Below are 17,609 nucleotides of genomic sequence, written 5' to 3'. Positions count from 1 at the left end.
TGCCTGCTTTGCAAGTGCAAGGTCCCAAGTTCAATCCCTGGTACCAATAAATAAATAAATAAATAAATAAATAAATAAATAAATTGTATTGTTTCCCCACCTAGTGGTCAGAATACAGTTTATTACATTTTCTGCTCTTTTAGCCAGGCATTTGAAGCACTGAAATGGGTCAAAAGACTATGTTTATCATTATTAATGTTCATATTGACATCTTTAAGTGTAACAACACATTTCTTGGTTCCATTTTTTAGAATAAATTATAATTCTAAGAGTAATTCTTCTGATGAAAATAGACATTGATTGTTTGGGTACATAAAGCAAATTACATGGTTATTAATAGTAATGAGACAGGAAAAGTGAGATAAGGATAAATAATAATGGGAAGTGACTAAGATTAGCAAAGGAAAGAGTAAATAGTTCTTCTCCTGAAGGTATTCATAGTTTAATGGGTTGTTTTGGTAAGAATTTACCAATATAACTTTTAAATTAATTAGAAATGCTTAAAATCTTCCAGAACTAGAGACATGCTTTATCAGTTGTCCATGGCCAGTTCATCTTACCTAACTGCATTTAAAATCTTTGGTTTAAGCAACGTATTTTTTAAAATTCCTTATGGGTTAAGTATAGGAAGGTGCTGTATGCTCCAGAAGAAAAAACAAGCCACTACATTTCTTTTTTGATAAGGGGAAGTATAGGAAAGTATGTATCACTTAGATTTCTTCTTTCTTTCTTTAAAAAAAATAAGAACTCTGGTAATTAAAAGCTAAACTCATGAGCAGCAAATAAGGCATAAAGATCAATGTCATTACCTCTTTAACCATCAGGAAATGGCACCCTAATAGCTTTCTAAAAGGGACAGTCTTAATATCAAATTACTGTAATTTCACTTTCCCTATTTAATTCTGTGCTATAGCATTAAAAACAAAGAACTAGGATGAAAGGTCTTCTTGAACAGACTTATTATCACATCTGAGAAGCTTCCTTTTCTGCTCCTTCACCCCTGCTCCTACTCAGTTTCTATGTCTTTGCTTGTGACTAGTGCCATTGTTTTTCTCCTATCTGTGGTGCTTTTCTCAAAGCCTGGAAAACTTTGAACAGTTGGTGTTAATTTTTTCTGTGTTTATTCAGGACATTTGCATCTATTCCTTCTCATTGTCTTTTTCCCTTTTATTGTCATTGCTATTGTGACTCCTATTTCATATTTAATCTTATATATTTTAAATTCAGACCTAAATAAAATACACCAAGATTTATATGCTATTATGCTAAGTCTATGAATAAATGTATGTAAGCAAACATGGTCTGTGGATAATAAATGCTTTGCATAAATAGGCAACTACACATGCATTGATGTGCTATGCGAATATCTTTCATTTTACAAATATTTGTCATTTATCCAGGTGTTTTATGAAGTAAACTATAGGTCTGTTATTTTTTATTTAACATTCTTTTTAACGAATGATAATTCTCTTTAATAATAAAAGTTTAGCCTCTTGATATTACACAATTCGTTCATTAAGAAGTCAAAGACCTATCATGACAGGAATTATTCTAAAAGCTCTCTAAAAATGACCATCAAAATAGGAAGTTACCTAACAAAGTGGCAATCCCTTTGCTGAAGTGGTTTATGGTCTAGTGGTAAGAAGATAGGCCTGAAGCCATTTCTTCTGTACAATTATGAAGAAGGGCAGGATAATCACTGAAAAAGATTGATGGATGACATACAGAGGCAGCAATAAATGAGCTTTGAGCAGCCAGGGATGCCTTCCCAGAGAAGGAGTGTGTAGGAGAGGCTTACAGAACAGTGGGCCACAGAGAGGATGATGAAAGGGGAACACTATTCCAGAGAAATATGGATTCAGCATGGAGAAAGAGGAAACTAGAAGAGCATGTGAACTCAACATTAATAGGTGAGAAGATGACATAAGAAGGAGCAATGAGAGAAATAGAGCTGTAAAGGACAAAATTTGTATGCTATGAAGAGGGCTATAAATTTTACTTGGTAAGATACCAATATATCATGATATCTAAGTATTTATATCTTTTGACTAGCATTAAGGTTAATAATGCAAAGCCCTCACTTATATTTACATCATATACTTGTTATTCTATTTATACATCTAGTAATTTTTATTTAAATAATTTGTTATTTTATTTAAATAATAAATAAATCCTATTTTCAGGAGGATCTTTGATGAACAATTAGACAACTCAAATAGCCCCAACCAAATTTTTCAAATCAATAGTTCTGTTGATAAATTTAGCTGATTAAATTCTCTTAGATGTTCTACATTGTATGTATAAGTGTAATATTTTGAGTTTCATCTTCAGTATTTCAGTATTTCAAACATCAGAATGGACAGATTTAATGATCTCATTAAATAAAACCCTCCCATAACTCATAAATCTATTAAATTAAACAACATCCAGTTCTCTTAAATATTTCAGTAGCATTTGCAATTAGATTATTTTTCTTTTTAGTCAGTATATTTATTATAAAAGTACTTTAAACATATAGAAGACTGGAGTAATACTACCAAAAATTCCTAAGTCCTCTTTACCAACTAAAGCAATTATAAACATAGGCTCAATCACCCACATCCATTTTCCTATATTATCCTGAAATTAACATAACATATCATATAGTTCATCCATAAATATTTCAGTAGTTATAGAGTTTCCATTTGAGATGATGAAAAATTTTTGGTGGTGGTAATAGTTACACAACACTAACTATACTAAATGTCACTAAGTTATATACTTTAAAATGGCTACAATGATGAATCTACTATGTACATTTTACCAAAATCAAACATTAGAAAAAAACAAAAACCTACTAGATTTGAATAATGGCCAGAAGAATAAGAGAAGTCCATGTAAGTGTTGAAATATACCTTTCAGAGAGAAAGACAGATATCAAGTCACTTTTTTATTATACAAATTTCACACTCTTGTCTTTATATCCCCAAAATTCCAAAGAAGGAAAAATAAAATCTGTGAAAAAATTAAAAGAAAAAATTTTCCTAAAGCATAGATGTACCCAGTGAGCCCCTTTTATAGTCAAAGTGATAAGGCGTTTCCAGAACACACTCTTCAAATGGAGAGGATTAGTTTCGCAACTAGCATCTAACACTCTTTTCTAATTCTTAAGCAGTTTGAACATTGAGTCAGAGCGATATGATCATATTTTTGTATTAGAAAGATCATGTTTGGAAAAGTTACAGAAGTTAGGACGGGGGGGAGAGAGAGAGGAAAAAGAGGATGAAGAAGAGGAGGAGGAAGAGGAGGAGGAAAAAGAAGAGGAGGAGAAGGAGGACAGAGAAGAAGAAAAAGAAGACAGGCAGGCCTTGGCTGCAGATTTCAGGATGGAAGTTACCAACATTAAAATAACATGTGAAGCTGTGGGAATGTATGAAACCATTCAGGAACTGTAGAGTGAGGAAAGAAAAGAAACCCAAGAGGAGAACACAAAGGCAAAGATACATCATCGCTAAAAGGGGAAGTTAAAAGAAAATAAACTCACAAAGAAAATTGTAGGATGGTAGCCAGAGGGACAAAAAGTTAGCCAGGAGATAGTTCTTATGGAAAAATATGAAGGAGGCTGTAGAAGGGCAAAATGTTGAACACTCTCAAGGGCTACAAATTAATGAAATAAGAGGTGGGCTGAGAGGCGTCTGGTGGATTTGGTAACTAAAATTTTTAAGAATAGTTTTATGAAGAAGTAGCAATAGAAGACAAACAGTAGTCAAGGAAGAAATGAGCAGGAGGAGAGGAAATAGGGTACATAAACAACTTTTTTCTTCTTGGATGTAGAAAGGAGGATTATCTTGTAATGTGAACAGTTCAGAAAAGCAAAGAATTCCTTGCTTAGTACGGATGAGAGTAACTTGAGCTGAGAGAGAAAAGAACGAGATATTTAGGAATGAGATGGGAAGGAAGAAGAACATAAATAACATGATAGTACAATGGAAAAAAGCAGATTGTTGTTGAAGGACCAAATTACTGAAAATTCAGAAATAATTCTGATACAGATAGAAAGAACTTGGCAGAGAGAAGGAGGGATATAACTTCAGGTAAATTTGTGGTTTATACATTATGTATTACCATAAGGTAATACATTTTCTTAAAGGAATTCCTATCCAATTACTCTATTTTATTTGCGAAATAAGAAACAAGGTCATCTAAATATAAGGGAGAGGGGAGGGACAGAAGATTTGAAGAAAGTGGTGAAGATTTTGAATGAAGATTGAGAAAAATGACACAGAAAAGGTGACTAGGAAAAAAAGATCAATGAGATTAAAGAATAGTAAGGGTAGAATTGAGATTAGATTCCAATTATTTTTAATGTCCAAAGTCAGTAAAATTGGTGATTTTCTTAGCTAAGCTAATCTGTATGAAAAGAATAGAAAAGATAAATGGTTACATAAATCATTAAGAACTTTTGGGGTCCAGGTATTGATAATATTGTTAAAGGAAGTTGGAGTTAAATGGTTGAGAGGAAGCACCTTGGCATCTAAGCCTCTAAGTGATTGAAGTAAAGGCAGTTGGAGACCATCTGGAGAAGAAGGAATTGGGGATTGAACAAATTCCCCTTGCTGAGTTTACCATAGAACCAATCAAATGTCTTTAGAATCAAGGATTGAACAATCCATTTTAATGGCAAACATATGTCTCCCTTGAAGCAGTGAATTCATTATACACATCCACTGTGAATGGCCAGTGCTATACTCAAGCTTCTCAAATCTCCACTTTTTGCCACAGTGGCAGCATGAATATATGGCTAAATCCTTTTCTATGTCTGAAGTTTGAAATTAAAGCAATTATTAAAGAGAAAAAAATAATTCAAATAATATTTTTCCCTTTTTGATTGTAAGGTGAACATTAACTCACTCTATTATTACTTTTTCTCCTTTCTTATTTTCAGAAGCACTGTACATGAAGAAAATCAAGACGGTGTCATGCATTCTGATGGTAAGAGGCAAAAAATATTTTATTTATTACCTTAATCACAGAAAGAAATGAGTCAGAAAGTGTGGACTATTGGTGATTTTTTTATAAACTTTGTTCCACATAAGCCCAAATGCACTGGCCTTACATAAGGAAATAAAATGTGGCTTAGTTGTTAGTTTTTGCATTATTTTATGAAAGCAAATAAAATGATTTTATAATTCAATTATAAGTATTCCAAAAAGCCACAGTAAGGGTCTTAGGCATGTATTCTATTTTGCACTTTTGTGTCTTTTGATCATCAGTTCTGTTAGCTCATCGACTGTTTAACTATTATCATTATTATATTCAGTAATCATATATTAAAGTTCTTCTTCTTTTTTTTTTTTTTTTTTTTTGGTACCGGGGATCGAACTCAGGACCTTGCGCTTATGGGGCAGGTGTTGGCACCTCTGAGCTAAATCCTTGGCCCCTAAAGTTCTTCTTAATTACAACATATTAAACTTATTTTTTTTAATCCTTTAGGTACTGGAAATCTAGAAGAGGTCAGTTTTTAACATTTTTCTTCTCATATGATACTGCCATACTTAAAATATTTAACAATTAATGTGATTCACTTCCTATTGGCATAAACCAAACATAAAATTTTAATGAGTAATGATGGTATTTTTCCGTTTGTAATCTTATTTCATCTAAAATGCTTGAGACATTAAACACCAGTCAGTACACTGACTCATAGGAATGTTTTAGCGCTGAACATAAACTCATGTCTAGCTGCACATCTGAATGATACAGCAGGAGAGAAAAGTAAATATTTTTGTGCTTAATTCCTTAGTCTATCTTAGGACAAAAAAATAATTTTTTGCAAATAAGCCAAACTTACTTATACTTAAATCACATAAACTCAAAAATACTTGTTTTATAAATATTGATCAATGAAATATGTGTATGATGCCTTCTTGTGTAATTGAAATTAATTATTATCCATTTTCCTTGACAGGATCAAGACAGTGAAGTAGAAACATATGAAGACATGTATGAATTACATTTTTTACTATAATAGTTTTCTTCTAAGTTGAGTATAATGTTTTGTAAGAAGAAGTGTGGGTAAAGACCTCCATAAGGAGGGAAGAGCTTTATTTTTTCTAAATGATTGGCATGTAAGGATAACCTTTGTTTCAGTACAAAGAATTGAACATTCTTTACTTCTCTAAGGATTCTGCAGAGGATTCTGCTAACAAGCTGTTGTGTGAGAGGCCCGAGACCTACAGACTACTAGAGAGACCAGAGGCAGGGATCTAGACACAGGAATTTGTATTTCTTGCTGTCAGTGTATCCTTGAGCAAATGGATTAATTTATTTCTTCTGCCTTCTTCACGCAGGCAGAACAGGGGCTGTGAGAAGTAGTTTAGCACAGAACTAGATGCCAAACTTTCAGCTTGCTGGAAAGATGTTAAAATGTCTCCAAAACCAAAAATGTCTCCAAAATGGATTTTTAAGTAGTCTAAGCCTAAGATATTTCTTGAAATGTGAGTGAAAGTAGAAATGAACATTTTAAAATCATATGTTGAGCTTAAGATATCTTAATGATATCTTAATTTTCTCCACCTAGTTCTTATTCAACCCATTTTGACCAAAGTTACTGAACCAAGGTTTGCATGTGAGGAGAGAGAGATTAATAATTTTATTATACCAGCATGAAAGGACAGAACTTTTCTAAAAGTGTCTTGCACTTGGTGGCACAGGTGTAAAGGGCAGCAGAGTCCCTGGAAAGCACCCATCTTTGCGCTTCCTACTGGCTTTTAAAACAATCTCACACATCCAGGATTGTCTCACCTTCCTCTACACTTTAGAGACCATGCTTGGTGGTGGGTTCAAGCTTCTGTGGAGTGTCTGCCCCCTGACCCATCAAGCCCTGTATGTACAGAAACAACCTATTTGTGTCCACAGAGAGGCATCCAAAGAACGAGACAAGAAACGGGAAAAGGAGGAAAAGAAGAGAATAGAGCTGGAAAGAAAAGAACAGAAGGAGAAAGAGAAGAAAGAACAAGAATTAAGGAAAAAATTTAAAGTAAGAGCTTCCTTGTTGATTGATGAAACAGAAACTTCTTTTTGTGACTCTCACTTGAGAAGGGCACAATTCTTGAAAACTTACATAGTCAGAGAATTAACTATAGTTTTCAAAACATAATCTTTCTGCTTAAGAGTACTTTACATTCAATATACGACCTAATCCCTGCACTAAAAATGTAATAAAGTAAAATCCAAATAAAATATAAGTTAGAGGCTTACAATCAGTAAGTATGCTGAAAATTTTATGTTGACTGAATGAATATTCCGTTAAACAAACTCAACTTGGCTCTTCTTGTTACATGTTTCCTATTGGCCTATTTATTCCATGAGTTTAAGACCACACACACATAAATGTCCCCATGGCACATAATACAGAGGTGCAAGTGACACAAGTGCCCCCTAGATGAACCAGATTTGTCTCAGGATAACATTTCTTTGAACTACTCTAACTGCTGGTGTCTGAACCTGTCTTTCACATTTGCTTTTATTTTAAGCCTGTGTACATGTTGACTTCTAATACCTACTAGTTTTCATTCCTCTTTGTCTCCCTTAATTTCTGACCTTTATCTTTTCTGATCTCTGGTAATTGTGTGAGTTCTGTTAGTACCATCACCAAACAACACAGTCACAGGGTGTATTCACATGGTTCTACCATCATAGCCCATCTGATATGAGTCTGGCATCTCAAATACATTTTGAGTGATTATCTGAATTACAAAACTATTCTTCACTTTAAAAAGAATTTATATGATTTTTTAAATATGTATTCCTTTGGAGCATTTAATACATGCTTTTAATTTAATTTAGAGGTTACTTCCTGGAGATATATATATATATATATATATGGCATTAATGTAAAGACTCAACACCATAGTGCAGGGAAAACATACAGCTAAGAGGCTTTGGACAGATGTGGATTCAAAGTCCAGCTGTACATATGGGTATTTGATCATAAGATTATTCCTTAACTTCTCTGAGACTCAGATTTTTACTCTTTAAAATTAAAATAAATTATACCTTTCCAGAAAGTTTGTTATGAGATGAAATAAAATATTGCACAAAACTTACCATGTATATCACAGGTTATCTTTAAATTTTGAAAAAACTCACTATATACAAGTATAATCATTATTATGTTATAAATATTAAAATGCTTTACACAGATTGCATGGCTAACAATTTTTACATTTTTTCAAGTGGAAAATTAATGTCTTAAATGAAGATCTATATAATACAATTCCTAAAGAGACTGGTTATAGTTTTCAAAGAACTGTATGAGATTATTTTGGTTGTCATTTCTTTTGGAAATAATTTAGTAAGAAAAAGGGTGTAGCAGTCTTATCACTAGATATAAACCCAAAATTTTGCCAAGACTAGCACTTTATAATACATATTCTTCCCACAAAATGTTAATAGATATTGGATAAAAAATTAAATAAATGTGAGAATTGAGCTCCATCAGTATCATAGCATACTATATTTTAATTTAAGCTTTAGAAAAATCTTAGTGGTACATAATTGATAATATGACCTATAATGTGGCATAATATGGCATAATAAATTCAATAAAATATGGTAAAGCTTTTTCAAAAATCACAATGCACATTTACGTATCAAAAGATCCAAGAAATTCTGTTGAAGATGCCAATTTAAGATTAGGAGATTAGGAGTTTAGAGTTCATGGGGTAAACTAGATTATTCTCCTACTGTCAAGAAACTGCCATACTTTGGGCTGGGGGTTTAGCTCAGTGGTGGCCACCTATCTTGCAAGCTCAAGGTCCTGATTTCGATCTCCGGTACCAAAAAAAAAAAACCCACCATAGTATTCAGGGAATTAATTTTAAAAAGCTCACAGAGAACTTGTTTTCTTTTTTAAATTTATGAAGCTATTTTTAAAATGTTATCTTGTTTATAGCAGATAATGACTACTCCAAATGTGTCAATAGATACAGTAAACTTTTTTTAAATAAGAAAAGAGAAAGAAATTGATTTTCGCACAGTACAACAAACCACCACCAACTACCTTTTCTTTTACTGAGAACATCAGAATAACTACACAAGGCATCTGGGGTATAGTTCAGTGGTAGAACACATACTTAGCATGCACAAGGCTCTTGGTTTAATCAAAAGGGAGGAGAGAAGGAAGGAAAGGGCGGGGGGAGAGAGAGAGAGAATGTAAGGAAGACTGAACAATGCAAAAAAAGACATTCTACACAACAAAAAGAGAGGGAAAAAATTTTTTGTACTAGCACACTATGTTCAACATGCTCTGGTGTGCATAGATGATGTTCAGTTGCCAGAGGCTGCCTCTACTCTATAGAGACCTCTGCCACTCTCTCCTGGACCCCAAGCATAAATTCGCCTGTTCTTTGCTGGTCCTGCTTGGGCTCTGGTTTTTCCCTAACTCCTCCTATTTGAACACTTACCAGGAATGACATTTACCTTCAGTTTCTACATAAAGCCTGTAACTGTTGAATATAGGTAGATTAGCTTATTGTTTCTAAAACTGCATTCCTTAAATTTTTTCTAAGTAGTAAGAGAAACTGTTCTGTTTTGTTTTTCTCTCGTTACAGCTAACTGGCCCTATTCAAGTCATCCATCAGGCAAAAGCCTGCTGTGATGTCAAAGGAGGAAAGAATGAACTAAGCTTCAAGCAAGGAGAGGAAATTGAAATAATCCGTATCACTGACAACCCTGAAGGAAAATGGTTGGGCAGAACAGCAAGGGGGTCATGTGAGTGCACATTTCCCTATGATTTTAAAGTGGGTTTTTTGGTGGGGATCCAATATTACATGTTCATATCCTTGCAGAACTATAAACATCAAATCAGGGTATGTCACTGAGTAGGAAAATCTAAAATGACAAGTCGAGTTCTATCTTCACTTCATCCGTGTTCTTTTTAGTAGGGGACAATGTATATTATTATATTGTCCAAGTTTTATATTTTATTCCAAAGAGGACCAAAGGTCATTAGAGTCTTCATTTAGGTTAAAAGGGAAATATGTTTCTGTAAATCATTTTGGAATCATTAAATAGACCTAGGCTTACACCAAAGTACAACAGGATAAGACTGAGAGAGTATATAGTAAAATGTGTCCATACAGGAGATTTGCAAATCAGAGTTACAACAAATAAAGGGAAATTTTAAAGAGCAAGTGGGAAAATGCTATTTTATTTTCAACTCTAAAACATTTAAGTTACAGTTGCCTGAACTTAAGTCTCCTCCACCCCGTTTTTGGTAGATGGCTATATCAAAACAACTGCTGTAGAGATTGATTATGATTCTTTGAAAAGGAAAAAGTCCTCTTTCACCACTCTCTCCTCAAGACCCATTGAAGATGACCAGGAAGTATACGATGATGTTGCTGAGCAGGATGCTAGTAACAGGTGTGTACGAATACAGATTGTGAGACACATCAGACTGCCTCCTTGTCAAAGGTTATGTGTTTTAAGAGCCTAGAATTTTACTACGTTCAATACCTCCTAATGCTTGCTGTACTAAACTAAATCATGACTCCCCATCACCCCAGTATGGGTAAAAAAACATTTGAAACCCCAGTCTTCAGTTTGACTTTTTGGTTTTGTGTATCATACTGCTTGAAATAGAATGCACTGCTTGCCAGATTGTCAAATGTATTTTCGTTTCAAAATACTGCTGCAAAATGTTCATTATGATTTGATCTTAGCAAGTCAAATGCTAAAAAATCCTAAAAGCAAATCCTAAAACCAATGTGGTCTTGTAAAATATAACACAGAAAATATAAATTCTAGCCCTTTTTGCTATGAAATCTAATACTAATTGTACTGTATTTTGTTATTATTTGAAAATATAACCGAAAAAAATAATGAGTTTTAGTACAACTCCTGTTTAGCCTTTAAAAGTAAAAATTGATCTGCACCTGCCCCCTTCACAGCAGGCCGATGCACCTGGAGGACTATTTTGTTTGGGGAATTACTTGGCCAGGGCCCTTTGAATTGTAGTGTCCCAGTGGAGTACTAGATATTATTTATGTAAAGATGAGCTCCTTTTTTTTTTTTTAACAATGCCCTTTAAGAAATTTCTAACCACTTTGTAACTGCATGACAGCCTGGTGATAAGAACACTTATTAAAAGTCTACCTTTTCCAGAAAAAAAAATGAATTCCCTATAATTCCTGGGAATCAACTAAAGGCCCAACTTTCCATTGCTCATTTATCCCACTAGATTAGGATTATCTTTCTTCTAAAAGAACAGAACAGGACATCTTTCTGGAAGAGGAAAAGATAAGTTTGTCCATCTTCTCCCCTATACCACTGTAATAGTCAGCTCCACATTGCTACAGTGAAATACCTGAGGCAATTAACTTATAAAGAGAAAACGTTTATTGGACTCAAGGTTCTGCCATTTCCAATCCAAGACTGAGCATCCTCAATACTCTGGTGTCTAGTGAGGGTGCCAGATGGCAACGGAAGGGGACGTGTGTCAGAGCAAACTGCTCACATCACAACCCACGAAGCAGAGAGAGGAGAAGGCATGAGCCAAGATCCCACAGTTCCCTCTGAGGCAGTGACCTAAGGTCCACCAGGCCCTGCCTCTTAAGGTCCACAGCACCTCCTCCTACCACCATCCTGGGAACCAAACCTTAACACAATTATTGAAATTCAAACCACAACAGCCTTTATCTCCTTCCTATCCTTTCTCAGTGTTCTGCCTCCTTTTTCTCCTCCATCTCTTCTGTCTCTTTGTCCTAGCTCTGATCTTCCTTTATCTTTCCTTCTCCTCTCTGCTTTATCATTCCTCTTCTATCATTTCTTCTTTCCTCAAACCTCTCACTTTCTTGTGAATGGCATCCCCTCAGGTTGAAAGGAAAAGGGGAGAAAAATCTCCAGCTTACTTAAGAATCCTCATTTTTCTTTGTTCAATTTATGAAATTGGGAAACCTTTGTGAGCTCAAAAAACATAATCTTTGCTAGATCTTTATTTGGGTGAAATTGTGTTTTCCTTCATAATTCAAATTGCACAGAAGAAATTTTTAAAATTTGAAAATATTTTAACAATGTAAAACCATCAAGTTATATTTCCTCTTATAACTTTTAACCTCACATCACCAGTTGAACCTATTACATTGCTTTCTGGCAGTTTTGTCTTTCCAAAATGAACTATAAACCTGCTATGCCTTCTCTCCATGTTACAATCATAAATTATGCAACATATACTAAAAATGCAATGCAAGAGGTAAAGTTTATAGATTATAAATTGACTTTTGTAATTAGAAACACACTGACTTTGTTTGAAAGTCAGTAGGTGCAAGTTCTATCGGCAAGAGTATGTTTTTATCTCTAAATTAACCAGAGATCTGTACCAGATCAGTTTAATCTACTGAGTTAACGAATCAGGTATGAAAATAAAATTGTCCCATATGGTTGTAACATCAAATTGATATCTGTTGCAGGCAGATAATATGAAGATCAAAAATGGAGATGGAGAGTGCAGCTAGGTATAGAAGTGGCTTTGGCCAACTCAAATTCTCAACACCTCAACTTTTCTGCAAAATAAGGGATTTGAATAAATAGATGACTTCTGAAAGTTTTTTCCCCCTAGTCTTCACTGACTGCGTTACTTTTGCTCTGATAGAACTTCTACTTTAGTGAGAGACACAGGCACGAAAACAGATAATTACAAAAGCTTTTAAAAAGTACAGAATGTATGGAAGTAAATAAACACAATATTTTTAGAGAGTTAGGGGCCACTTCAATTTTTAAAATGTTTTTCCTTTAAAAATTTTTTATGAGAAAAGGAAAAATGGAAGCAAAGTCTTTGTAAATAGGGAGAGGTGGAGGGGTTGAAGGGAGGGCAGGGGAATGGGGAAAAAAAATAAGAACCAAGATAGATTATGTAAAGGTACAAATTCCAGATGATGAATGTCATCATATTGTATACCTAAAATGTACCAATGTACCAATAAACTTAATGAATAAAAAAAAATTTAATGCTATTGGATGAAGAGCAAAATGTTTTGGTTCTAAGATACTGAAAGAGAATTGAATTTAATGCAATAATAATTGCTCTGTATGACTCCTTGAGTAACACTCTTGGGCAACATTTGAATAGTCCATCTATAGAATGATGTCATATTGTATAATCTGAAAATTGCCTGATAGGGAAATGTTAAAAGTAAACACTATTGTTTAGAATATCATATGCAATACTGTAACTCACTTGGTTCTTTTTTTTTATTGTGGTGGTTTATTTGTTTTGTTATGTTGCCTTGTGGTTACACAACTATTGTGAAAAACATTTTTCTTCCTCTTCATATGGGCGTGCTTATAATTTTTAACTAGAATGTTATTTCTCTTTTATATAACTGCTCAATACATGTACTTTTTTTCCTGAGAGCTAAATAAATCATCTATTAATGTAATATTTCTGCTTTTTTTTTTTCTCCTAGCCAAAGTCAGAGTGGAAGTGGAGGTAAACTACATGCTTTATATCAGGGTTTACAAGTTTCTTTACAAGTCTTCAACAAATTTCTTTACAATCTTCAACATTTTTGAGAATATTAATTACAAAATGTTTTAGTTTCCTAATAATAATGGAGATCTTAATGAAGAGAAAGAACATTGGGCTGAGAGTCAATGACCTGGATTCTCATCCTGGTCCCCAAGTGACTTTGAGAAAGTCACTTCTTTCCTCCAAGTTTGCTATGGATCTAGGGTGATCCCACTTATACTGTGCCTAGGAAAGGCTGGGTTTATGCCAACTGTCCAAGCACAATTAATAGTAGTACCCCCCCTTCACTTCCAGAAGTACCCTTCTATAGATAACAATTCATATGGTCACCTTAACTATGACTCCTAAAGACCCCTGAATTTCCCAGGAACAAAATAAAGGATTTAAACTAATACCTTTTAGGTTCAAATGCTCTGCTTAAAGCTAAATTTCATACATTTTCCTGTATATAGAGGGTACTCAATAAACCCTTGTTAAATATTTATCAAATAGCAAACTTTCTGAAGATTGTAGCATAATAAATGAAACAAGAAAGGGTTTAAGTTTAAAACATACTCATTATAATGTCACCTTTCACTTTTTTTCTTTGTTTCAACTACCACCTTCACCTTTCATTACATTTGATTGTCTTTAGTTGTATCTTTTTTTTTTTAATACTGAGGATTGAACACAGAACCCTTTCACGGAGTTACATCCCCAGTGCTTATTTGTTTTTTTAAGACAGGGTCTCTCAAGTGTCTCCCTCAGTTGCCCAGGCGGGACTCAAGCTTGTGATCCTCCTGCCTCAGGCTCCACAGTAGCCAACATTATAGGCACACTTCACAAAACTGGCTCTTCACTTCATCTTGATCACTATCTTTTTATGATCACTCTCTGTTAGCTATATTTTTCTTATCACCTCCTCACTTCTCTTTTTCCACAATAAATACCAAGCTCTAGCTCCTATTCAGTTTTATTGTTTCTCATGCTTATTCTTCCCCATTCCTTTCATCTGAAGTCCAAAGTGCCTTTTATTATTCTTCATCTTTACTATGTTAAGCCCTGTAAGTTCTTATAAAAAGATCAGCAATTAATTTACCTACCCTCTGTGTGAGAGTGAGAAATGAAAGGACGTTTTTATTTAAATAGTTAATATGATAGAGGGATGTTTTCTACAGTGAAATAAGGTAGATTTATTATTAAAATTTGAGTGACCTCTATGTGGCCAAATGATAAAATTAACAAAAGATTTTCTCCATAATCCAAAAGAAGGCGTCTTCCCACCACCACCGGATGATGACATTTATGATGGGATAGAAGAGGAAGATGCTAATGATGGGTGAGAATAATCAGTGAATTTCTTTTTTGGAAAATATTTTATCTATATGGAAATTTAGTTTTGATTTCCAGTTAGGATAAGAAGCAGAAAATCATGCTCTTTATTACATTCCCAAAATGATTTGAATGTTTACTTTTACAGCAGTAGTAAAAATCAGAAATGGTAGGTTGTTTGGAAGAACTTCAATAATTATCACAAAAGAAGTGAAAGGATAAAGTATAGACATTATAGATGTTTTTCAAAGTTTTTCCAATCATTTATTTATCAATCAATGATTTACAATAATCTGGAGAGTTTATCACTTATATGGCTATTGCTTGTATGATAATATAACAGTAAGAACTGGAGTAAAGTTACTATCTGTGGAAGATGACTAACAACAAATACTTAATCTTTTACCTTAAGAATATATTTTTATTTATAATAATAGTTATAAAAGAATCATCTCTTAAATTAATAATAAAATAAATTCTCTTATTTCCACTTTGAAAAGGCATGTTTAAAATTTAAATCTACCGATTATTTAATTCTAACCATGTATAAAGTTAAATTAACTCAGTCTTAACTTACTTAGCTTTGTATTTTAAGAACCAGGAGAAATCTCACTAAATAGAAAAAAATGGCTAACATAGTAGGAACAATATTCAAACACAATGGTCTATAAGCTTAATAATACCACCTTGTTGAATACAATGAGCTGTTCACTGCCCCAATGATCAATATAGTATAATAATAAAAAATCTGAATGTTATTGATGGGCACTTGAGCTGTTTCCAAACTTTAGCTATTACAAACTGTGCCTCTATGAACATGGGTGCACATATATCACTGTGGTATGATTCTTTTAATTCTTTTGGGAAGATACCCAGCAGGGAAATATCTGGGTCAAACGGGACCTCTAGTCCTAGTTCTTTGAGGTATCTCCATACGGATTTCCACAGCGGTTGCACCAGTCTGCACTCCCACCAACAATGGAGAAGGATTCCTTTCTCCTCACGCCCCTGCCAACATTTGTTACTGGTTGATTTCTTGATAGCAGCCATTCTTTCTGAGGTGAGGTGGAATCTCAGTGTTGTCTTCATCTGCATCTCTCCAATGACCAGTGATGTCGAACGTTTTTTCATATATTTATTTGCTGCTTTTAATTCTTTGTCAAGAAATGTCTGTTATTTCAGATGCCCATTTTTGAATTGGGTCTTTAAATTTGGGGAGTCTGATATTTTAAAGTTCTTTATATATTCTAGATAGTAGACCTTTGTCTGAGGAACAGCTGGTAAAAATTTTTTCCCGCATTGTAGGTTGTCTCTTAGCTTTGTTGGTGGTTTCTCTTGCAGTGCAGAAGGATAAAGAAAATGTGGTTTTTTTAATAAAATGGAGTACCACTCAGCTATAAAGAATGACAAACTAGAGACATTTATAGCTAAATGGATGCATATTGAGGCCATACTCTTTTTACTTTTTTTTTTTGTTTTTGGTACCGGGGATTGAACTCGGGTCCTTGCGCTTGCGCAGCAGGCGGTGAAGCCGCTGAGCTAAATCCCCGGCCCAAGGCCATACTCTTAAGTGAAGTAAATAGGACACACAAGTGTAAATACCGAATAGTTTCTCTCGTGTGAGAAATTGAAAGTGTAAATAAGGATTAAAATGATTAAAAGGAATAACTGATAATTTGAAATAAGAAAAAAGGTCCAAAGGGATAGGGAAGTGGTAGGGGAAGGGGAAAGGAAAGAAGGGGAAGGATAAATTATAAGAAAAGTCTTTGTAAATAGGGAAAGGTGGAGGGGGTGAAGGGAGGACAGGGAATTGGGAAAAAATAAGAACCAAGATACATCATGTACAGGTACAAGTACCCAATGATAAATGTAAATGTATTGTATACTTAAAATATACCAATAAAAGAACTTAAGGAAAAAAATCTAAATGTCCACACGATGTCTTCAGATTCTGCTGATTATTACATTCTGATCAATGCCTGCTCCAAAGTTCCACGCTACAGGTTGAAGAGAAGAGTAGCACGTGGTCCTGGGGAATTTTGAAGAAGTTAAAGGGAAAAGATGACAAAAAGAAAAGTATACGAGAGAAACGTAAAGTCTCTGAGTCAGACAATAATGAAGGTTCATCGTAAGAGTCAACCAACCAAATTCAGTGCAAATAACTACACTAATGTTAATTGAATGCTACTAATATTTCTATAACCAATAATCAAATCATTATAGGCTTAAACCATCTGAGTGTTATGTTCCGTTAATCATCTTAGACTCATATGTGGTTCCATCCTTAAATTCATTCATCATTTAATAAGAGGAGCCCAAGCATTCAAAAACCATCATATAACTCAAAAATATATTTTACTAGGCTGGGGATTTAGCTCAGTGGTTCTGCCGCCTGCCCTGCAAGTGCAAGGACCAGAGTTCGATTCCCGGTACCAAAAAAAAAAAAATTTTTCTTTTCTCACAAATATCCATTAAAACACAGCATGTACACATGTGCACACACCTCACACATTCGTTCCACACACATGAACACACACTTCATTTATTAGAATGTTTTTAATGGCATCTCATCTAGAAGCTTGTAATTCCAATTCCAATGTTACAAATAGTAAAATATATGGTATTTTAAATTTACTATTCTTGTTTGTTTGTTTGTTTGTTTTTGAGACAGGGTCTCACTATGTAGTTAAGGCTCACCTTGAACTCACTATGTAGTTCAAGTTGGCCTGGAACTCATGGCAATCCTTCTGCCTCAACCTCTCAAGTGCTGGGATTACAAGAGTGCACC

General features: G+C 34.1%; 1 protein-coding gene across 1 annotated transcript in view; it reads left to right on the top strand.

Annotated features, from left to right (window-relative positions):
• Positions 1 to 17,609, top strand: part of Fyb1 (FYN binding protein 1) — a 173,385-nt gene that overhangs the window by 122,680 nt on the left and 33,096 nt on the right. The window contains exons 4-12 of the mRNA XM_087189325.1: positions 4,925 to 4,971; positions 5,473 to 5,492; positions 5,948 to 5,982; positions 6,898 to 7,018; positions 9,594 to 9,753; positions 10,263 to 10,407; positions 13,449 to 13,471; positions 14,759 to 14,828; positions 16,812 to 16,949. Of these exons, the coding sequence (XP_087045451.1) occupies positions 4,925 to 4,971; positions 5,473 to 5,492; positions 5,948 to 5,982; positions 6,898 to 7,018; positions 9,594 to 9,753; positions 10,263 to 10,407; positions 13,449 to 13,471; positions 14,759 to 14,828; positions 16,812 to 16,949 (759 nt within the window). The remainder of the gene's footprint in view (positions 1 to 4,924; positions 4,972 to 5,472; positions 5,493 to 5,947; positions 5,983 to 6,897; positions 7,019 to 9,593; positions 9,754 to 10,262; positions 10,408 to 13,448; positions 13,472 to 14,758; positions 14,829 to 16,811; positions 16,950 to 17,609) is intronic.

Source organism: Heterocephalus glaber, unplaced genomic scaffold, assembly GCF_053883595.1.
Source record: "Heterocephalus glaber isolate CG9 unplaced genomic scaffold, H.glaber_assembly_v1.0 deba00001538, whole genome shotgun sequence".
NCBI classification, from domain to species: domain Eukaryota; kingdom Metazoa; phylum Chordata; class Mammalia; order Rodentia; family Bathyergidae; genus Heterocephalus; species Heterocephalus glaber.
Note: the sequence above shows the minus strand (reverse complement) of the source record. Positions and strands in the feature narration are given on the sequence as shown.